The following is a 21,028-nucleotide window of genomic DNA, read 5'->3' on the forward strand; positions in this document are numbered from 1 at the left end:
CTGTCGGTCTGGTGAGAAAGTGCACACGACGAACGGCCGCCCTCAATCGGCTGCGTGCGACATGTGTGCCCCCGTGGCCGATCCTCCTTTTGCCATGTCCTCTTCACGGCGGATCTCTGATCTTTCCCGCCAACACCACCTACTCGGACACTCTATGTTTCCAAGCTTCACCAGTAAGCTTTGGAATTCGGCCGGCATTTTCAGACTCCACAATCGTCTCGTCGACCGTAAAGAGGCCTCGCTGTGGACTGGTCGTATCATAGTCACCAAACCTAGATTGCCTTGGCCCCAGTGACGGACGCTGCAGTGGCAAATTTGGCATGACTGCAGCTTGGTCTTCATACATACTGATCTGGTCCTTAAAAAAGACGAATGGCACTTGATGCAGCCGCCCGGGGTCTTTGGGTCCATCCATGCAACACTGTCGATGGTGATTCCTGATTTAGCCAGCACCAAAATATCTTCCACCTTGCTGCTCATCTCGCGACGCGGAAGCTTCCGCAACTTAACCCATAGACCAGAGTCCTCAGACCCTTAATTCCACCGGCTGGACCTACCCCGGACATCCAAAGAAGGCACACACCAGAGGTCGAGCTCTCAGAGTTTCCCGCCAAGTCTGACATTTGCAGATCCCTCGGTGCAATCCAGCATGCGACCCGTCCGCCGACAGCGCCCGAAGTCAGCGAGCGGACCAGCTGCCACAGACCGTCCGATCGCCCTCTGTGGGCCTGGGACCACCGCCCGCGAGCCGCGGGGTGCTAATTTCAGGGCCTCTCAGACGTTTCGAGCGCTTCACATCTCCTGACGACAATGTGAGCGTTTCGCGGCGCCCTCCGGCGGACGAAAATGGGGGCGTTGGGCAACGGGCTCGTGTCTGTATTAAATGTCAGGAGAAGGCCGCCCTCAAAAGTTTCTTGATAGTCATTCATTCGACTAACATTTATAAACAAGAATTCCGCCGCCTGCCAAATTATTACCCAAGCTACGATTGTTCGAGGCCGCCTATCAGCAACCCCAACATCATTCAACATGGCCACCATTGCGTACGAGCCTCTTCCCCAGCTCCGCGGCCCCCAGAACTACCGCGTCTGGAAGGCGAGAATGCACCAGGTCCTCGCGTCACAAGGCCTCATCGACCGCTTGCAGGGCAATGACTCTTACTACGACTCGTCCGCTCAGCACCTCGATGCTCTCGCCCTGCAGGCAGCGGAGCAGAGGGCATTTGCCTTGCTTCTTGCTAGTATTTCCGATCAGGTCCTCGAGAGACTGCTTTACCTGGGCTGGAGCAGCGACTCGCGAAATGCGTTTCTCCTGTGGAAGGCGGTCGAAGAACTTAGCGCCAGGGGCATGCTTTGAGTGATTGTGCAATATGTGCGAGCAACACACTGTTGGAACGAAATTGGGCGTTTTTGTCTTCTTGGTTAGTTGGGTTGGATTCTGAGCAGTGTTCTTTTCATGTATGTCGAGCGACAACATATCATCATAGCATAGCAGGTGCAGGGTTACTCTTTATGCAGGCATATGATTATATGATCAATTCAATGGTATTTCACTTTCTGCCCCTTCAGGAGAATTCATGCATCATTAGAACGCTAAGCACAGAATGGGATGACAGGATAAATGTGATCGCGCCAGCCCCAGGGACAATGTTGGTCGGACGTGATACGCCAGCGAGACAGCGAAATGGGAACATGACGTCGTGGCTTGATTACTGGAGGAGCATGGCACCGGCGACGGCGGCGGCGGCGACGTAGGCCGAGATGCCGAGAGCGGAGGTGCCGAACCCGGGGGCGATGGCGTTGGCGGCGCTGGGCTCGTTGGTAGACTGAGAGTCGGAGTTGGAGTTGCCGTTGTTGTTATTGTTGTTCGAGTTGTCGTCATTGTTGCCGTTGCCGTTGTTGTTGTTGTTAGAGGAGCCGGTAGGGGTGGACTGCGAGTTGGTGTTGGTGGGAGTGGCACCGGTAAGGCTCGTGGTCAGCTGGCTGCTGGCGGTCAGGGCAGTGGCCTGGACGCTGATGCCAGTAGCAGTAGAGATAGCGTTGGCGTCATAAGAGGTGGACGAGAAGCCACAGGTGAACATGATGTCGTTGATGTCTGTTTGGCTTAGTATGGCATTCAAGTGGATTGACTTTGCAGCTCGGATTGACTCACCCTCGTTGTCATCAGTGTCACGGTTGGCGTTGTGCATGCAGGCGGCGCACTGAGCAGCTACTTGGGCGACGTTGAAGCTGTTGTTGGTGCAGAAGCACTGGGCCTCAAGCTGGTCCTCGATGCGGTCATCAAGGCGGTCATTGTCGTCAAAGTTGCACAGCTGACCGAGACGAGCGACGGGATCGCAAACGTTCTGGCACTGAGCAGGGTAATCATCGCGGTCGAGCTCGAGGTCTGCGTTGACGAGCGCGACGGTGGCCATGGAGGCGGCGGCGAGGGCGAAGCGGTTGAAGTACATGATGGCGGTGAGGTTGAGGTGGTGAGTTGTGGGTGGATTGCTGTAGTGGCTGTCGAAGTTTCTGGACTGTATTATTTGATGGCTTGATGATGCGATATGAGCAGGACAGTTGCGATGGGATTCCAGTGTATTTATGTAAATGTACGGAACAAGCAATGCCACTCGATCATGGTCCGGGGAAAAAGAAGGCCTCTTGCTGGAGATCGTCTCCAGCACCTGTGATGTAATGCGCCCAAGCTAAGAAGCTCTGCGCTGGCGACCTACAGAGACATGGTTGTACGCCAAACGGGTACTGACGGGGTTTGTCTCAGCAAGTACCTCACCCTCATCTCTAGTGTAGACGTCAAGGTCGGAGCCCTGAGTCGTGAGCGGGCCCTAAGCGTCCAAGACCAACAAGGGGGCGGATGGCACCAATGTCCGGCAATGCCTTGGCCCCATCGTACGTACTCAGAAGGTGAACCAAGTAATCAAAGCATCAGGTCACATTAACCTGGGGCCAAGCCACACAGACAGCTCCGCCTCACACACGCGACTCACGCTACTCCCCAGCGGACTGGCTCGCTGCCCGTTTGCGCAGGGAGGGGCCTGGTCTCCCAAGTGAGGTGAGAAGAGTCAGGCTCGAAAGGGCCGGGAGAAGAAAAGCACCAGTGGTAGAGGACGGAACAAACAGGGAATGTCCCCGGGTGCTGGCAAAGCCTGGCTTGGCATCTAATCATGCAGTCAAGCGCACTCTGTTAGTGTTCTTGTGTTGGAGCTTCGCCTCCTGGACATCACTGGTAATTCGTTCACTCTGCCCTTTGAGACCCGCTACAGTGTCTGGAGGTGGAGATCCTCGTAGCTTATTTCTTCAACATCCTCGACGAGCTTGACCGGTCCTGGGGAGCTCACTTTGTCGGCTCTCAGTGGCAACAGTGACGATTGAGGCTGGGGAAGAAATCTGGGCACCGAAGACCCCCGCCAAGACCTCAATCCACGAAGAGGCGTGCCGGCATTTCCTTGGCAGCGAAATCTCAATTGGTGAGTATCATGTTGACGATACGCATTGGTGGCACCATAAGGCTCAGGCGATATTCTCAAAGCATGTCAATACTACGGTGATGAGCAGGAAGAAGCTCTGGGTTTTGCATTCTTAGCATGGCAGCGAAAGTGCTGCTGTTTTCTTGTTGCGTTGCTTGGCAAATTAAGCACACTATTTTGAAGCCCGGCCATTGCGCTTGACAGGCTGCCTGTCTGATCGACCGGCCTGTCCGGCGGCCGCCGGAAAGTAGCCAGCACATCCCACTCACGGCGAGTCTGATTGCTCACTGCCCAACCGACATGCTATTGGGTCAATGTTTCAAGTTTCAGATTCAAAGCCTGTCTTGCTCTTTTCTGCAGGTTTTCAAGCTCCAAGTAGCTGGCGAGGGGTTTCCCTCAGTCTTGGCTACACAGCCCTGCGCATATCCGCTGAATTGCGAAGCCTCATCATCTAGCCAAGTCAACGAGTCCCACCGAATGCTGCAAGCCCTGCGGGAGATCACCACTTGATTAACCCTCATTCTATTCTTGGACACGGCACTTCAGCTTAACCCTCAATCCATTTTTCTCTACGAACCATCGCAATCCATCTTGCGCCTCGTGGCGTCTAGGACTCGACTTTGATACCGCCTAGGACTTGACAGGATCAACGTGGAGAATGGGGATGCCAAGGCGACAGCCACAGCAGTTGACGACGTGTTACACTACCTTCAGTCCACCCAGGGACGGCTTTACTCGTGGCTCGAATAGATCAACGCGACGCTCGATACCCATTACGTTCGCATTGCGCGTCGGACTGCCGATGAGTGACAAGACCTGGCGATCAGTCTCAACAATGTCCTACCGGGCTTTTGTGATCGTCGCTTTTCTTAGCCTACCTCATCTGCCCATCGTTTGCCAACTAACTCCTTGTTCGGCCGCTCTCCCCAACCTCGAACCCTCCCCCTCTTTTCCCCAAAATATTACCAAGCTTCACTGTGAAATCAATCGCGAAGTTCACAGACGACAGCAGCGAGGGGAGTCCAGCATCGCCCCTCCTTGGCTCTAGCAAGAGCCTCGAATTGGTGTCTAATCCCCACTAGGTCCCGACTCGCGCCCCTCTCAATCTGCGACACATCTCTCCAAAAATATCCCACTGCATCGTCGAGGTCACCACCCATCCCCTCAACTAGACCCCATGTCTATAATGATCGAGTTCCCGGCGGGGATGCTTGGCTTCCGCTTCTGGATGCCGTCGGCATTTCCGTCCTATCAGGCACCGCCTCGGGCTGTCGTCATGCCAGTGATCGCAGTGGGGAGACCGGAAAGGCAAGGCCGATTCAGCCTGCGATATGCCATCACCAATACCCCCTGCGGGGGGGCGAGAAGAAAATTGAGACTGGCAATAAGCTTATTCGCTGCTGAGGCTTCCCGGTGCCTTGATCATGATGACGTTCCACTTTCATCTTAGCCGCTCATCGTGTTGTTGTCGTTGTCAGACAGCGTGCCCGTGAGCTCGACCGACTGTGCCCTGCGTATGTCGGGCCGCGATGTAATGTTGCCAAAACCTGAGACCTTCCGCAGCAGATGTTTCGCGTGTGCATGCACTGCGGCCTGGGTTGCGTGGACTTTCTGTTTGTGCTGGGGAACGTACCTTGTGAGCTTGATACCGCTTTTTGGCAGCCTTGTGGATAATGTTTGTTCAACTTTCCATGGGAATCTTGACGATCAACCCCGTGGCCCGTCTTGTGACGATGGCGACTGTGGGCATGGAGATACAGAAGGAGCGTGAGAGTTGACCTTGGGCCTATATGCTGATCCTCATTTGGCTTTGCTTCAAACACAAATGCTGAGTCAATGCCACCAAACCTTCCATGCAGGCTCGACGGGGCAGTGGCACTGAATCAAATTCTCCTTTGCTGCAACAGGCTGCGATATTTGCAACTCTCTGAGAATAGATTGGACGGCCATTATTTTTAGGTAGATTTCGGCCCTGAGCTTGCGGAAATGTATCAGCTTTGAGGTATGTAGGTCCGAAGGGGAAGCCATGTAGGAATGCTGAAGCACATTCGAAACCCGAGAGGTCATATATCCTACAACACCTCCCTTTGGCATGATGCCAACGGCAGCGGGGGGTAATTCATGTGCTTCCCTCGCGGCCTCCGTTTTCTCCAGGCGTGGTGTCTCGGGCAGCCCAGCTGATGGCTCGAAGCTCCCCTACAGAGTAAGGTACGAGAGAGTGTTTTCGACGTCTATGGCCTTGATTACTAGCAAGAGAATTCTCCATCCTTCTCGCAAGCCTGAAAACTTCACACATGTCCGACGCCCCCATGTTGCTGTTGCTGTTCTCCAGTCAACGCTTAGGCTTGGCTGGTGGTTCATGTACATGGATTGGCCAAGTGGACTCGGTAAAGGGCAACGGTATACATTTGAGACAAAATCCCGTGGTCCATCCTCCTTCCACTCGACCGGACCTTTTCTGATGCTCTGGACGGTCGTTTCGGGACTTCTTCCCTGCTTGCGATTATCCTGACCCTCTGCGCCATCCGCAGACGTACCAGCAATCCGCAAACGCTCTCTTTGATAGTATCGAAAAGCTTAGAGACCATATTAAATGAACTTTTAGCAGAAATACAGTGCTAGCATGCATACTCTGTTCTCAAGGCTACTACATGGCACTCGGACTGTACGCAGTGACAGAAGGTAGGCAAGTGCTAACATGGATTGGGAGAATGCGGTCCCGGATACCTGAAGTAGAAAACGCCAGATATTCTAAGTAAAGATCAAGACTGTCACACTAAGAAAACCTGAGGTATAATACATGTAGATTGTTTTTGGAAAGGGTCATGCACGGGAAAGGTTTGTGTATTCTGCCTCGATTCAACAAGTGCCTGGAACTTAATGGAGGCACTGGGCGCAAAGACCACCCGGCACCAGGCGAACGCCACTGTACAATTGAATGCCACCAGCAGAATTCACCGCGCTATTTCCGACATCAGGACCCCACAACCACAAACAATCTTCAACAACCAGGACAAAACAAAAGATTGTAAAAAACATACAACATCAGGGATTCGCTGGTGGTCACCCACCCAACTACTAGTCCGACCCTTACTGGCTTATCTATGGGAGAGCGGACGGGATCCCGAGTTCTCCAGTAGGTATGGTCGTATGTGGTTGAAGATGCTGCTGTGCGGCAACAAGTTTCGTTCAGCGCTGATTGCAAGCCAAGACAAAGTACCAACTGGGCAGGCGTCGATTGAGCCCCTTACTATGTATCATATGATTCCGTGTATTATTCGGGATCCTGTAACGTCCGTTCAAAGCTTCACTGTCCTACCAGAGCATTGAAGTTCGTTCCGGGGCTTATTCGTTCTTCCCAGCAGCCCACACCTTGTACATCATGTCGTACAGTGTAATATCTTCCAGAGCATCTTTGGGGGTTGTCTTGATAGATTTCCCCTTGACAAAGCATTCGTGAATCTCCTGAAGCTCGGCAGTGTAGGTATCTTCGTAAGACGACAAGACTTGCCTGTGCTGGACCTCGCCATGTTCGTTGACCTCATCTACCTCGACAGTGATGGGCAGACCTTTAACGTAAGGGCTGTCATACTGCTGTCGTGTCAGCTTTCTCACAAATCATTACCCCATTGTGAGCAGATTCTTACCTTGATTGTCACTCGTTTCGTTTCCCCATACAGCGCCAGATGCGCATCGAAAACGGGGACTTCGTCGATACCACTCTCATACGTGACCGAATAAGGCGATCCGTCCTTGTTTCGAAACGACATGATAGAGCTGTAGAATGGGTGGTTGACAGAGACACCGATTACCTTTTCGGGCATGCCGAGGGTTTCGCGCATGAGAGAGAAATCGTGAGACCCGAGGCCACCTAGGAAGCGACAGTAGTTTCGGTGGGCATCAGTGATGGCCTGCCCGGGAAATGCTTCTGCGTAGAGGGCCTCGAATCGCTGATCTCTCTCGGCGTTGCTGCCGGGAGGAAAGTCGTCCGGCTTGATTGCGAACGTACCGCTCTGGCTAGTGAAATTCGCGTTCGGCCCAGAAAAGTCGCGGACTCTGCCGTATAGGAGTCTCGGAATAGAAGCCACTTCACGCTTAAAGGCTTGGAGGAACGAGGGCGCGTACCGGCGCATGTAGCCGATGAAGACGCGAGAACCACCAGCTTGCTCCTCGGCATCAATAATGGACTGTGCCGAAGGGATCGACAAGGTCATGGGCTTCTCGATCATGACGAACTTGCCCGCTTTGATAGCTGCCACGGCGAGCGGGGCATGACTGTCGTCAGATGTCAGGATCATGACGAGATCCACGTTAGGATTTCCGAGCACTTCCTCTGGGGACGTAGCCTGATGCGGTATGTTAAACTTATCGGCGCAGTGCTTGGTGTTTGTCGGCGAGATGTCGAAAATGGACTGAAGGGTAAAAAGATGCGGCATCAAGAGCAGGCAGGGCCCATGGCAGATTTGGAATACCTCCTATTCACGATTAGCGGCTTGTGAAGCGACGTGATGAGAGGAAGCCATACTCCTGCCCCGATGATTCCAACACGTAGCTTTTTGGTGGCTGACATGATGAAGATTGATGAATGACAAACTATCTCAGGTAACGTAGCCCGGGATATCGGTCTGACTACAGATAGCTCTGTACTGAGTGAACAGCGTTCGCCGCTTTGGGCTTGTCTACTTGGATGATCACACGGTCGGTATTGGACCTTTAGTGTTTTGTGATTGGGAGTCCGAGTGATGAATTGTATAAGTTGATCAACCACACAAGGAGCCTGCGATGGCCCGCCTCCTGCACGCGCATGAATGAGGGGTAACCTATCTTGCCTACCCACAAGCGCCTGGCGCGATGATTCGACAGCCTGGACACCACCTCCACCCATGCTCTGGCTGGCGCCGCGCCCAACGTCCAGAAGCCCTTTTCGCAAATGTTTGTCCCTGTCTCTGATGGTCTGATGCTGGGATCGAATTTACTCACATACGGTTGGGTGTCTCGACGATTCCGCCACAACAACATTGACTACACCTCTATAATACGGTCCACTCAAGCCCAAACATGTTCTCCTCCATCGCCACCGGTTCCTTCCTCATCACGGTGTCTCAGAGTTTTTCATCGCGAGGATCGCGATCTCCAATAACCAATGAATCACCGGTGGCACAAATGTCTCCTTTTTCGTCTTTGATGCTAGCGCGCAGGATCAACTTGCGCCGCTCCGTACTGACGAAAGAAGCTGTGACGATGACAACTTGTGGTGTCACAATAGGCTTCCGGAACTGAACATTGATGTACGCAGTGGCAGCTCTTCTGTTACGAAGATCCAGAATTTCCGCAGGTAACTCTCTTTCGCCATGAGAGCGGGTCTGCGTTTTGCCGTTGAGCACCGTCAGGCTGGTCATCGCATCGTCCATCAGAACCGCTACCAAGCCGCCTTGGAGGTGACCATGGTTGAATCCGTTGAGCCCTGCACGCAAGTCATAGACCACGGAACAGGACAATATCGAGGGCCTCTTCATGGGTGATTTATCGATCGCCGACGGCTTGGTTCCATGTCCATCGGCATGCGGCGAGGTACCTTCTTTTAAGTAGAAGCCGGTGCAGTGCGGTATTGTGTCACTGTTGTTGAAAGTCTGGCGCAGTATTTGGTTTCTCGGGGGCTCATTGTCGCCGTAGGTCCCATTCGAGCGGCTGACTGGCGTGAATGACACAAAACCTGGCTCCTTCGTCAGAGCATCGAACCATGGAAATGATTTGAAGTAATCCATGTTATCAAACATTCCAAGTCGTAGCGACGATTTGTGTGTGAAGTACGCCCAAATCGCAGCAGGAAAATGTGGGATTTCACCTGGGTTTTAAGATTCATGCGAAGCCATATGGTGGTTACACCAACAAACGCATCTTCATTGATCACTACTGCTCATACGACGTCGATAATGTAAATTAGAGGCATGGCCTTTGATAGGACGCATTGTGGAAGCAGGCCCATACTTGCTGAATCTTAAATATGCTGGAAGGGGCCGCGTCAATCAATCGTCTTTCGCCAAAACCCTCCGGCTAAGCCGAAGTCCCGGTGGATTAATAGGCCGGCCATTAAGAAACCGGCAACTTGACAGCCCGGCAGCTCAAGAGCCGGTCTGCCTCCATTGCGGATGCTACCGTAGGTTGTGATTAATTTGGCTATGTCAGCAGTCTACCTCGGCAAAAGAAGCCCTGTCGCTTTCGATACTGGTGCCTTATTGATTGTGCCCCGATGGCCCATCATGTCTTTATCGCTTACTCGCGAAAATGACTGTCAGCCGCCGGAGCGGCTCCTTGAAAGAATGCTTCACATTTGAATATGAAACAAAACCAGGTTTCGAGGTCTTGACTGGACTACTTACTTGGCAAAATGCGTGCGCCTAGATCGAACCGAACCCATCTCTGCTGCTTATCTAGTCTCATAACCTCTGGTCCAAAGGCTAGCGACTTGGGGATCTTCAGAAAAAGACTTGCTACTTGAGGCAAGAAAGTATCGACATGACTTTCCGAGTTCCAGTGGCCCTAGGGTTAGGTAGCAGGCTGTCAAAGTGGTGGGATGAGCAGAGTGAAGAGGCTTTGTACAAGAGATATTCCCAGTCATTTCCTAGGTAGGGGTTGGAATACATCTGAAGTCTGGCTCTCCATGGCCTTTATATACGCGCTGCCATGCCATCAGCCCCTAATCAAAGCCTCCGAGGCCCCCGCTCCGCAGGTGCCTCCGGATATCAGCTCTGATTGGAGTTTTGCCAAATATGCAATTCATTCCATCCCAATTCGGACTGTGTACCGTTTTAAACACGATGGCTTTTCCGTGCAAAATGCGTGCGGAGCCTATCGCCTATGGATGCTTATAGTAAGCCAGGCTGTGACGCCACTATGGCGGGCCGTTTCTGGATCTTTGACCAACTGGCCCAACTTGTCACTCCAATAGGCAACTTGGTCTGCATCCTACACTTGACCCAAGCTTGTCAGGCAACAGTATTTCAATTCGCAAACTAGTCGGCCTGGACTTAAGAGACCCGCACACGATACAGCATGATTTCCATGCGTCCGGCAACCCGCATCAATCATCACCTGCCTGTGACCGCAACAGTCCCTGCGAACCTGGGAAGGGAGCTGAGACGGGTGGATGGAAGGCACTCTCGGACATTATGAACAAGGTTCTTGAAAGTCCGAGTCTAAGAAAGGCTTTTGAACTGCAAAGATTTCCTTACCATTACGGTCTGCATCTGTACGCTTTTACATGCACAACAATCGATTAATGCAACCCCGCTGTACCAACGCCCTCCACTCCCCTGAACGCTACTAACAGGGGGGCATCAGCGAATGACTGTGAGGCAGAAGACTGAAGCAGCTAATCTGGATGCGCAGAAAATACGGAGGCACATTATTGTGTGAGTTTATCAGAGCGCGGGCGACCCTGCAGCTGCTGAAGGCCAGATTCACGAGCTCCTGGTGCCATGTATTTTATCGATGATTGCGGTGTTGTCAGAGCATTGGTTAAGTAAAGTGAAGAGGTCTTCCGCACGTGGTTCGCATGCAATAGATAATAGGTATGGGGTCGTGATACATCTAAATTTCTTGGCCTTCACAGCTGGGAGGGCCCTCCGCAGTCCTTAGATATACGCTCTCGTATTCCTTAGCCCCTGGCCAGCCCCCTGTTCCGTGGCTCCGTAGGGGCCACCTAACAGGTGGCAACCTGTGGAAGAAAACTTCACTCTGTTTACAATCACGCTCCGACATTTTCACCCCAATGGCAAATGGAGGAAATAAAAAAGAACTATGCTGTTATCCATCGCGTATCATTCATCAAACAAATCATGGTATTCCGGTTCTCCACGCTTAAAAAAAACTTCGCGGGCAGTCGTCGGTTTACCATATTCCGAGGCCCCGATTGCCCAACGCTAAGCAATACATTCTCGGGGTTGACCAATGTCAGGTAAGGTACTTTATTTGGGCTTGAAGAAGATGTCGCGACGACCTTTGAGAAGTCATGGACAATTGTAATTCACGACGGCGACCATTCGTAGCAACTTGGGTTCACGTAGCCTCTTAACTGCTGACAAACGTTCAGGCTCAAATCCCGTTCTGTTCGCTCTGGTGCCAAACGCCGACTGTCTGACTCGTACTGGTGCTCAAAAACATCAAGACGGTTCCTTCACCTCGCAACTGCGTTTCCAATTGACGCGCCATTCGGTTTATGCTTTTCCCGGGAGACGTGGCCAGATGCTCTCCGGGGCGGCAACTAGGTTCAAATCACAACATGGAAGCCGAGAAAGTTATCACTGTTTCGGGGAACTGGGGCCCAATCACTAGCACAGCTTGGTCGCCGAAGGTCCCCGCCCCAGTCTCAGCTCCTCGTTGGTTCTCACCTCGCGCACGAAGAGTCCCTGACTCCGCGCAAAGCTACATTTCGGCAGCCCTGCAGCTGGTATTCCAGCCTCTGACTCTGCCTGTGCGGCTCTCGTGCAACTGTCTAGCAATATCCTGCGTCTATCGGAGAGTAAAGGTTCATATGTAGAGGTAAAACGCTGCCGGTCTGTAGCGAACTTGCACACCAGCCTGGAGACCCAGTTGAACGGAGCTTGGCAATCGATCTCGCCGTCATTCAGCTCGTTTAGGCTGTGCTGACGTGGGATCGCTGCATGATTGAATCACTGAGCTGCCAGTAATCAATGGCCAGATTCGGCTTTGATCTTGCCACGGGCACCCAGCTCTGAGAGTGTCTCCACATCGAGTCGGCGTCCTGGATCTTCATCCGTCTAGAGCCTCCCCGAAATGGGTTACGACGCCTGTCATCAGGGATTAAGTCCCACTGCTGCCAGGTCGCCCCTACATTCCCAGCCTTGTGGGCATTACTCAACGTTACAGTAAGTAGAAAGCCCGAGATCCCGGACTCCTGTGCTCTCAGTATAGGTCGGCGATGCTCACTGCAGGCTTCATAATCTAGGGTATAAGAATGAGCGCCACCTTCTTCGTCTTCGTCTCACACTCTCTTTCGTAGAAAATTCCATCACCATAATCATTCTACCCAAATTCCAGGTTCAAATCAATGGAGTCAGAACAAGATATCGAGCTCGGCCAATCGTCGTCGTACAGGCCCACCAACGATGTTGTCGATAACCTCTCGTGGTCAGAAATCAGCGTCATGGTAAAGGACAGGGTGACCAAAAAGCCACTTTCGATCCTGACCAAGCCTGCGGGTATTGTCAATGCAGGCGAAATGCTGGCCATCATGGGACCCAGTGGCTCTGGCAAGACAACGCTACTCAACACGCTTGCGCATCGTGTAGCTGCTTCTGGGGCCACCACTACAGGCGACATATGTGTCAACGGTATTCGAATTGACACGACCACCCTTCGAGGCATTTCTGCATATGTCGAACAAGAAGATGCGCTCATTGGCAGCTTGACTGTCAGGGAGACTATGATCTTCGCTGCTCAACTCGCTCTTCCCAGGTAAGCCACGTCACGTTGAACCCCGATCGAAAGGATATCAACTGACCCGGCCAGAAATGTGACAAAAGCCGAAGCCTTCCGTCGTGTCGATGAGCTCATTGGAAGCTTCGGTTTACAGTCCCAAGCACATACAATTGTGGGCACTCCCATCAAAAAGGGACTCAGCGGTGGCCAGAAGAAGAGACTTGGTGTCGCTAGCAGACTGGTGACCTACCCCAAGGTGCTGTTCTTGGACGAGCCCACGAGTGGTCTCGATTCGGCTCTGAGTTACGAGGTCATCAAGCATATCAAGGACATAGGCAAGCGGAACAATGTAGGTGACGAACCCAATTTGCGGAGAACTTGATGGGTGCTAACGTTGAGCAAAGCTCGTCATCATTGCTTCCATTCACCAACCTTCAACGACAACTTACCAGCTGTTCGACAAGCTTAATCTTCTTTCCCGAGGTCGAACGTGCTATTTCGGTTCCATAGAAGATGCACCAAGATACTTTGAAGAGATTGGGTACCCAATCCCGGCCATGACGAACCCAGCCGAATTCTTTCTCGATCTCATCAACATTGATCTTGACAAGAATGGAGAGGTGCTCAAACGTACAGAGCATATCAGCGATACTTGGCTTGAGGGCGAAAAGAGACGCGCGCTTACTGAAGAGATTCAAAAGTCGAGCACCATGTCCAAACTCGACGTTTCGTCCATCAAGCTGCCGAGGCCTCGACCCTATATGATCCCGCTGACCCTCTTACAACGTGCCTGGATCAAGGCATATCGCGATGTTGTTGCCTATGGCATACGCATCGTCATGTATCTTGGCCTGGCAATCATGATGGGTACAGTGTGGCTGCAACTCGGAGACTCTCAGGAGTACATTCAACCTTACATCAACGCCATGTTCTTTAGCGGTGCCTTCATCTCGTTCATGGCCGTTGCATACGTGCCGGCCTTCCTGGAGGACCTCATGACATTCCAAAAGGAGAGGGCCAACGGTTTAGTTGGCCCCTCCTCTTTCATTTTGGCCAATTTCCTGATCGGCGTTCCGTTTCTCTTCCTCATCACGATACTATTCTCGGTTGTCGCGTATTGGCTCGTCGGTATGCGCTCCGACGGTTCGGCGTTCATGACTTTTGTCATGTGGCTTTTCCTGGATCTCCTTGCCGCCGAATCTCTTGTCGTTTTGGTCTCGAGCATCTTCCCAATCTTCGTCGTGTCTCTGGCCATCACCGCCTTTGCTAACGGCTTGTGGATGTGCGTCGGCGGCTTCCTTGTCCCGATGAACATTCTAAATGTGTTCTGGAAATACGTCTTCCACTACATCGACTACCAGGCCTACGTCTTCCAAGGCATGATGGTCAACGAGTTTGAGAGCGCGACATACGATTGCGGCCGTGCTGCGGACGGGTCATTCAGCTGCATGTACCCCAGTGAACTGAACTCTCAGGGTAAGATTGACGGAGGGGCTGTCTTGTCGAATCTGAACATCTCTCGTGGCCAGACTGGGCAGCGTGTGGGAATCATGATCAGCATCATCGTGGTCTACAGGGTTCTGGCATTCCTCGTTCTGAGGTTTCTTCGGAAGTGAGATGTCTTCCTCTTTTCCTTTTTAACTCTTTTCATAGTGGCTTTCTGCTATTCCTCGTTGGTTGCCTGGCTTGCTTGAGTTTTCATCTGTGGTCGTGGATAGAGTATCAGATCTTTGTACCTCCTTGTACGGATAGAAGTTATAGAATCTAGAATCTTTAATTGTTTCTTTCATCCGGCCCTAGTAGATCCAGGCTCAGCCAAGTCGGCAAAGCAAGATGATACATTCGAGTCTCGACAAGTGTTAGCATGCACCAGGACCAACGACCTCTTGATGCAGCGAAATATTTCACGTCGTGGTATCTGACTCGTTGGCTCTCCCGTTCTTGATCATTCAATCATTCAATTACTAGGCACATGGTCAGGATTTCCCAGCCTCACCCGACGCCTAATCTGAGGCAGAACAGGCTAAAACTAAAACGAACAACGCGCCTTCATGCTCGAGAGGTATTATGCATGCGCCTCACAGCCGCCACACAATAACGCCAGATGATTCCATGTTTTATTTTAATCTCGCACGTCAACTTTAATAGAGTGCCCACAGCCCCTTCACTGCCCGCACTGCCCACCAGCCGGCTCCCCACCATCATCCCATGCCCATCAGTTTTTCGTCCTGGTCTCGCAGCACCCCGTGTCCGTCACGACATTCAGAACTTGCTGGCACTGTCGCAGAAGATCTGAATGCAAGCACCGTCAGGCGGCGTGCAGATGCCGCAGCTCGCGTTGCAGCACACCTGGCCCGCGCCGCACATGGTCGGCCCGCACTTGGTGCCGGGCACGCACCTCGCCCTGCCCTTGACGGCTTCGCAGACCGTGTTGAAGCCGCAGCGGACCGTGGCGCAGGGGTCTTCGTGGGGGGGGTTCCCCGGGGGTTTGGCGCTGGTGCTGGGCAGGGCTGTCGCCGAGAGGGCGGTGGCCGCGAGGAGGAGGAGGGTTTGGAACGAGACCATGGTTGCTGCTGGGTTTTGGTTGACTCGAAGCGACGTCGTCGTTTTGGTTCTTCGTCGCACGATGGGTGGAGATTGGGGATGAGGCTCACGATGAGCAATGGCGTGATGGCCGGTGGCGAGACAGGACCGTCTTATAGACGCTGGCGACCTCCTGTTAACCCGGCGGAGACTCGATTCAGGGTTCCCGTTGAGACGAGCTCTTCCGCATCCTGCCGTTCGAAATCACCCAGCTCGTTCATGTCTTGATTGAGTACTGTGTGGTTAAACTTTAGCTCGCCCGTGGCGTCGGGATGGCGCACCCTTGCATGCCCATGATTGAGACAGACGATCTCGCTGTGGAGTAAGATTGGCCCGTCCGTGGTGCCGATATCGCGGGCAAAAAGCAGGACCAGATACATCCGGTGCAAGTCGGAGGCACCTGGTCCGCACAAGCGGTCAAATGCTATTTTTCCGGCTCGCCAGTATACAGGATTCTCATGTTTTGTCCTGCCTCGGAGGCTATGCAGGTCGTCGACAGGATGGGCGAATTTTCGTCGACGAGGCGTATTGGTGGCCCCTATTCATGCCGACCCCGCCTCGCCCAGCATCGGACAAGGGTTCATGTTTTGGGGAGCCTGGCTCCCAAGCCTGCCCTGGCGTCACATCTCCAGGCTTTTTATCCCTACGTGTGATTGAGCTTCTACTCTGACTCTATTAGCCTGCAGGTTTCAGGTGAAGGAGGTATGGCCACGATGCCAATACTGGCTCTCTCCTTAAAATTTCAGATAGCTCCGCCCCGGGCACCAGCGGAGACGGAGCTTCGACTGAAGGTGTCCTGCTGCAATGTGTACTCCGGGGCCATGATACGTATACGATGCAGGTGAGAGGTTCGGGCCTTATATCACGAGCTACGATTATATGGCACATTTCCCTGGGGAAGATGGTTTGCACAAGAATCACGCCGCCCTTCCCAGAAGAACACGAACGGCAACAACGTGGCAGCAAGAAGTACAAGACTTGCGTGTACTACAAAAGCTGTCCTGATTTGGCCTTCCTAGGATCTAAGCAGGTGCAACAAAATACTAGATATAAAGGGCTTGCGTGTTCGAAGGCTGTCGGTGGGGCTCAGGCAGATGGAATCGTGTTTACATGTAGTACAAAGTGTAAGCTGGACTAGATACTGAGAATAACCAATGGCAAGAAAACATGCAATCCTAACAAGGCGCATCGCTCAAGTGGTATCAAAACATGCCCCAGCATAAACAAGACCCTCGCCGCTCAGTTATAGGCAAAAGGAGGGTGCTTCTCAGCATACCGCCAGACATCAGGATAGCCCGAGGTGAGAGCCAGTAGGTACTTCTCCCAATAACCGATCATCGGCTCCTCTGGCAGGACCAGGGCCTGCGGCACCCGTTCATGACCAGCGCCCGTGATGTCCCCCTCTTGATCAAACACCCATTGCCACTGGCCATCGCGTTCGTCGACGGGGTACAGGTACTCGGCGGGATACCCTAGCTCCACTTCCCTGGGGCGGAACATGCGTAGGGCGTCCACTGCCGCCGGCCGAAAAGCAGACCCGTGCGCCAACCGCCAGATCTGTCGGCCACTGCGCGAGCCGCCGCTCAGTGACTTGCACCTCCAGGTTTCTCCGTCATCGAGGCCGAGACCTTCGCACGCGAGCCGTACACGCACCGAGCTATGAATGCGCTCGTTTGTGTTGAGAAGTGGCTGGTCGGTGTCCTTGTTCGTGTCACAGTCGGCTCGCATGAAGAGCCCGGGATTGCGCACCGTCTCGCCAGCCATCATCTGCAGACGGCTCGTAGGGGCGCGGATCTGGCCCAGAGCCCACGGCCGCGCCGTCTGCCAGTACTGCTCAGGGCGGGCACGGGAGTGCTTGCATGTGGCGTCGTCGTGGTCTGTCTCATCGCGAACGATGTGTGTCGCGCGGCAGACGTCCGGGGAGCCCCAGGGCAGAAGTTTGGGCTGCTGCTGCCACAAGAAGGAAGCCCACGCAGGCAGCGGGCTCGTCGTACCAACGACGGGGAAAGGATGGGCGGCATTGTAACGAAGACCTTCGAGGAAGACCTCAGTCATGCGAGGAAGGCTGAACTCAATCCCTACTGTCGACAGCTGGTCACACATCCAGGCCAGCGAAATGGTGGCGATCTGCTGATCGTGCCAGCCGCCACCAACACCGCCGTGATTACCAGGGAACCAGACCTGCTTCAGATTGGTGCGGTTTTCGCGGACGCGCTCCCAGAGGGCAGGTCGAAAGGCAAATCGCGGCTCGTCGAGGGCGAGGGCCTGGAAGGCGTTCTCAACCCGATCTGAGACCTCCGTGTTGGTAAACTTCCACGTATCTAGTCGGTCAGCAGGTGCGGCGCGGCAGAGCGGGGAGTTCGAGGGGAGACGTATTGGTCAGATGATCCGGCCACACCAATGATGGGTACAGGAGGGACGCCGAGAGTGCCAACAGTGTCCCAGACCCCGAGGGCCTTGATCGTGATGAGGGTCCTGCCATCGGCATGCGTGTCTCGCGTGTAGCCAAGCTCGGAGCCTGTCAGTCTTTCAACGGCCAAAGCGCGGCACAGAGTCATCCATCACTCACCGTCTTGAGCCAGCGCCTGTAGATGTCTTTACGATGGGCTTCCCAGCGCAACTTGTCCTCGCCCAGCTGTCCTGCATAAGGAGGCAGATCGTCGCAGAGAAAGTCCTCCTGGGCACGCTTGGAGCTGCCCATGTGCTCGTAATCGTCGAAAATGGCAAAAAAGTAGTCGAGGCCGGCAGGCGTCAACAGGCCGATCGAGGCGACCATGTCAGCCACGGACCGGGCCGTGAAAGCGCCGCGCGAGAAACCGACGAGGACGATCTCATCGCCATCTACGTAGTTGGTGCAGATGAAATTGTAGACCTCGCGAATGGCCTGCTCAAGGCCCACGCCTAGCATGCCGCCAGTGACACGGTCGAGCGCATTACCACTACCAACACCTGGGTTGTAGGCGATGATCTGGTGCATGCCATTCTGGCATGTCCGGCGAAGGACGCGTGAGATCCGGGTCACGTTTGACTGGGGGTCGCCGCTGGGTGTGACGTTAGAGTTTATGACATGTCAAGAGTCAAGGTTGCGAGGTCGCCTCACTCACCCTTTCTCGCCGAGTGACTGCGAAAGAATTAGTACATGTTTCTTTGGTTGCAAATCCAAAGGCACTCACGTCCATCCATGTGCCATCGCAAGTGATGATGAGGCGCTTCGGGGCCCCTGGCGGCGCTGGGGCAGCTTTGGAGCTTGGCACGGTTTTGGAGCTCAACGGCGGCAGAGGTGCAGTCGCCGGCTGAGCCCGCTCTGTGGAAGGATTCGGCACGATCTCCGGTCGGCTGCGCTTCGTCGACGGCGCCATGATACCGGTCGTATCGTTGTCTGGCGGGTTGGATGGCGAGGCAGGAATGTACGGTGGCTTGGCCTCAATGTATGTTTTGGCGCTGGAAATGAGGTCGTGAGACACGGGTACCCGCGTTGCTGTGATACAGTGCGAGACAGTGCATGTGCTTGTGGCCGAGACTGCCACCGGGCCTGTGCATCGTATTGGCATGGGCCATGTTGGGAGCCGTTGGGCAGCACATTGTGTTTCGGCTGCTGCTCGACGCTGGTGTGTCTGTCTTGCAGAGACTGCACGGGCTGGTGATGTCTGTCTTTGCAGAGACTGCAGTGATGGAGGGCTGGTGATGTTATGGACGAGGCTGGGTTGGCGACTTTGGGGCAGGAACGCTCGACGGCTGCTCCTTCTCCTGGTTGGCAATGTGCGATCCACACGGACTACATCCCTGTCACTGTGGCTGTACAGGGACCTGTCACTGTGGCTATGACTTTTCGTGCTAAGCGCCACAGCATGGTCAGTCATTCTCCGTCAACAATCCTCAACTATGCCTTCGTCCATGCATCAACGCATCAACGCACCAACAGTTCATCGGCGTCACTCTTCTTGCTTCTGCCGGACAAGAAAAAAGAATCGATCATCTCGAACCACACATGCACGAGTAGTCAACACGCTGCACGACCCATGCTCGACCGCCATGGCGGGGACGTGCCGTTTGGTCTGGGTGTGCCACCTACGGTACCCCTCCCTCCTGGTCTCACGATCAGCCTCAGGAACAAGCAAGCGCCAGCGCCTGGTATCCGTTCAATCCTCAAATTCCGCGAGAATGAATACGAAATCGCAAGACGACGAGATCGGTTCTTCTCTCAGCAAGATTCTCCCCTCAGTACCCCTTCTGCCAGCTGTTGTTTCCTGGCAGCTCGGACGGCAGACTATTCTGCGGCATCTCTGCGCCATGGAAACCCGTCTTGGTAGCCTTCCACGCCTGCGGTCCATCAGCCTTTCCGTCAGGGTTGTATTCGACAGGCTTTTCAGAGGGGTATTCCGCAGGCTTTCCCGTGTGCGGCACGACGTGAGCTCCGCTTTGTTGGTGCTGTTCGGTCGCCGTCACGCCAGCGTTCCTCTTCCGCTTCTTCATCTGGATACACAGCGTCACCAACGCGACGATGAGACTCGGGATCCCGACCGAGGCTCGCAGCGAGGGCCACAATGTCTGACTTGCTGAGACCTCCGTCCGTCTTGCCCTCGCCTGCCCCACCGTTCTCCGTCGCACCGTTCTCTGTGGCCGAAGTCTCCTCCGCCCCTCCGCTCGTCAGCGCACTTCTCGTCGCGTCAGTCGCAACAGTCGCTCCTCCAGTGGTCGTCCTGGCTCTCGAAGTCGTCGTCGTCGTCGTCGCCGCCGCCGTCCCTTCTCCTGCCTCGAGCGCCGTCGCGCAGTACCCCTCGTAGATCCCCAGCATCCCCGCCACCTCCTGCGTCCAGTTCTCCACCGACTCGGCGCATCGACTGCTAACGCAGCGTGAGAGATACGCCGTCGCCGAGCTCGCGAGTCCGGCGTTACAGTAGCAGCCGTTGATCGACGCGCATCCGCATTCGAGCGCCACGCCCAGGTCATCGTAGCCCGCGTTGACGCCGCACACCCAGATGCCGTTGTAGACGAGGCACGCCGCGGCACAGCCTCGCGCCGTCGCGAGCTCCGTGTACGAGCCCAGGCTGACGGGAGCGAGCGGCCCCTGCGTCACGTCCTGGGCCATCGAATTGGTGAGCAGCAGAGACAGAAGCGACAGTACGAGCAGGCGCTTGGCCGGACTTGAGGGGAGTGATCTTTGCATCGCCTGAATCATGATGTATGCGTGTTGTGGAAAAGCCTTATACTGTGAAGTCTCAGCGAGGACCGAAACCGTGCCACAAATTGCAAGCTGATGAATGGGGTTTTTTTTTTCTAACAAGAAAAAAATGCTCCTGAGGGACACAGCGTGCCTTTTGTCCTGCTGGCGACCATCAGCCTCTGGGGCTGGCGAGAATCCCAATAGAGTCGTCGCCTGATGACGCCCAGTGCATGCCAACCTGCTCTCGGCCTATTCCCGAATGCTCGCATGTAGCCACAACAATGCTAACATGAGGCGAACGGCACGGGGCGTCCACTGCCGTTGAGGAACCTGGGATGTGCCCTCGATCTAAAGATGGCATAGGGACTGTAGCC

General features: G+C 54.2%; 9 protein-coding genes and 1 non-coding gene across 10 annotated transcripts; 3 read left to right on the top strand and 7 right to left on the bottom strand.

The window, feature by feature from the left end:
• Nucleotides 1–1,029: 1,029 nt before the first annotated feature.
• Nucleotides 1,030–1,356, top strand: VDAG_07676 (uncharacterized protein; the record flags this gene model as incomplete). The annotated part of the gene is made up of 1 exon (XM_009656581.1): nt 1,030–1,356. One exon carries the CDS (start codon nt 1,030–1,032, stop codon nt 1,354–1,356), a length of 327 nt encoding a protein of 108 aa, XP_009654876.1.
• Nucleotides 1,357–1,521: 165 nt separating this feature from the next.
• On the bottom strand, nt 1,522–2,537 carry VDAG_07677 (uncharacterized protein). Its single transcript, XM_009656582.1, has 2 exons — nt 2,152–2,537; nt 1,522–2,094 (listed from the first exon to the last, which is right to left on the bottom strand). Exons 1-2 carry the CDS (start codon nt 2,447–2,449, stop codon nt 1,709–1,711), a joined length of 684 nt encoding a protein of 227 aa, XP_009654877.1. The 5' UTR covers nt 2,450–2,537; the 3' UTR covers nt 1,522–1,708.
• Nucleotides 2,538–2,862: 325 nt separating this feature from the next.
• Nucleotides 2,863–3,055, top strand: VDAG_07678 (uncharacterized protein; the record flags this gene model as incomplete). Its single annotated transcript, XM_009656583.1, has 2 exons — nt 2,863–2,888; nt 2,959–3,055. 2 exons carry the CDS (start codon nt 2,863–2,865, stop codon nt 3,053–3,055), a joined length of 123 nt encoding a protein of 40 aa, XP_009654878.1.
• A 3,239-nt stretch (nt 3,056–6,294) lies between these two features.
• VDAG_07679 (myo-inositol 2-dehydrogenase) lies at nt 6,295–8,203 on the bottom strand. Its single transcript, XM_009656584.1, has 3 exons — nt 7,992–8,203; nt 7,114–7,941; nt 6,295–7,057 (listed from the first exon to the last, which is right to left on the bottom strand). The coding sequence occupies exons 1-3, from the start codon at nt 8,034–8,036 to the stop codon at nt 6,812–6,814; spliced, it is 1,119 nt and encodes a 372-aa protein (XP_009654879.1). The 5' UTR covers nt 8,037–8,203; the 3' UTR covers nt 6,295–6,811.
• Nucleotides 6,501–6,616, bottom strand: VDAG_20037. The gene has a single exon (XR_692079.1). It is a non-coding gene; the product is annotated as a 5S ribosomal RNA (ribosomal RNA).
• Nucleotides 8,204–8,470: 267 nt separating the features above from the next.
• Nucleotides 8,471–9,270, bottom strand: VDAG_07680 (uncharacterized protein). The gene has a single exon (XM_009656585.1). The coding sequence runs from the start codon at nt 9,241–9,243 to the stop codon at nt 8,569–8,571; it is 675 nt and encodes a 224-aa protein (XP_009654880.1). The 5' UTR covers nt 9,244–9,270; the 3' UTR covers nt 8,471–8,568.
• Nucleotides 9,271–12,502: 3,232 nt separating this feature from the next.
• Nucleotides 12,503–14,687, top strand: VDAG_07681 (ATP-binding cassette sub-family G member 5). Its single transcript, XM_009656586.1, has 3 exons — nt 12,503–12,943; nt 12,998–13,256; nt 13,312–14,687. The coding sequence occupies exons 1-3, from the start codon at nt 12,537–12,539 to the stop codon at nt 14,521–14,523; spliced, it is 1,878 nt and encodes a 625-aa protein (XP_009654881.1). The 5' UTR covers nt 12,503–12,536; the 3' UTR covers nt 14,524–14,687.
• Nucleotides 14,688–14,850: 163 nt separating this feature from the next.
• On the bottom strand, nt 14,851–15,472 carry VDAG_07682 (uncharacterized protein; the record flags this gene model as incomplete). Its single annotated transcript, XM_009656587.1, has 1 exon — nt 14,851–15,472. One exon carries the CDS (start codon nt 15,470–15,472, stop codon nt 15,170–15,172), a length of 303 nt encoding a protein of 100 aa, XP_009654882.1. The 3' UTR covers nt 14,851–15,169.
• A 1,105-nt stretch (nt 15,473–16,577) lies between these two features.
• VDAG_07683 (uncharacterized protein) lies at nt 16,578–19,048 on the bottom strand (the record flags this gene model as incomplete). The annotated part of the gene is made up of 5 exons (XM_009656588.1): nt 16,578–17,778; nt 17,889–18,000; nt 18,060–18,518; nt 18,664–18,968; nt 19,018–19,048. The coding sequence occupies 5 exons, from the start codon at nt 19,046–19,048 to the stop codon at nt 16,730–16,732; spliced, it is 1,956 nt and encodes a 651-aa protein (XP_009654883.1). The 3' UTR covers nt 16,578–16,729.
• An 808-nt stretch (nt 19,049–19,856) lies between these two features.
• On the bottom strand, nt 19,857–20,669 carry VDAG_07684 (uncharacterized protein; the record flags this gene model as incomplete). The annotated part of the gene is made up of 1 exon (XM_009656589.1): nt 19,857–20,669. The coding sequence occupies one exon, from the start codon at nt 20,667–20,669 to the stop codon at nt 19,857–19,859; it is 813 nt and encodes a 270-aa protein (XP_009654884.1).
• Between the last annotated feature and the right edge of the window lie 359 nt (nt 20,670–21,028).

This window comes from Verticillium dahliae, genomic scaffold (genome assembly GCF_000150675.1).
Source record: "Verticillium dahliae VdLs.17 supercont1.17 genomic scaffold, whole genome shotgun sequence".
NCBI lineage: Eukaryota > Fungi > Ascomycota > Sordariomycetes > Glomerellales > Plectosphaerellaceae > Verticillium > Verticillium dahliae.

Bases quoted from the DNA above. Each gene is read 5' to 3' on its own strand.
- VDAG_07681 (XM_009656586.1), top strand. From the start codon at position 12,537: ATGGAGTCAGAACAAGATATCGAGCTCGGCCAATCGTCGTCGTACAGG. The intron at 12,944-12,997 runs GTAAGCCACGTC...TGACCCGGCCAG, and splicing joins GCTCAACTCGCTCTTCCCAG to AAATGTGACAAAAGCCGAAG. The intron at 13,257-13,311 runs GTAGGTGACGAA...CGTTGAGCAAAG, and splicing joins ACATAGGCAAGCGGAACAAT to CTCGTCATCATTGCTTCCAT.
- VDAG_07679 (XM_009656584.1), bottom strand. From the start codon at position 8,036: ATGTCAGCCACCAAAAAGCTACGTGTTGGAATCATCGGGGCAGGA. The intron at 7,942-7,991 runs GTATGGCTTCCT...AATCGTGAATAG, and splicing joins TTGGAATCATCGGGGCAGGA to GAGGTATTCCAAATCTGCCA. The intron at 7,058-7,113 runs GTAAGAATCTGC...ACACGACAGCAG, and splicing joins CGAAACGAGTGACAATCAAG to TATGACAGCCCTTACGTTAA.
- VDAG_07680 (XM_009656585.1), bottom strand. From the start codon at position 9,243: ATGTTTGATAACATGGATTACTTCAAATCATTTCCATGGTTCGATGCT.
- VDAG_07677 (XM_009656582.1), bottom strand. From the start codon at position 2,449: ATGTACTTCAACCGCTTCGCCCTCGCCGCCGCCTCCATGGCCACCGTC. The intron at 2,095-2,151 runs GTGAGTCAATCC...TAAGCCAAACAG, and splicing joins TGACACTGATGACAACGAGG to ACATCAACGACATCATGTTC.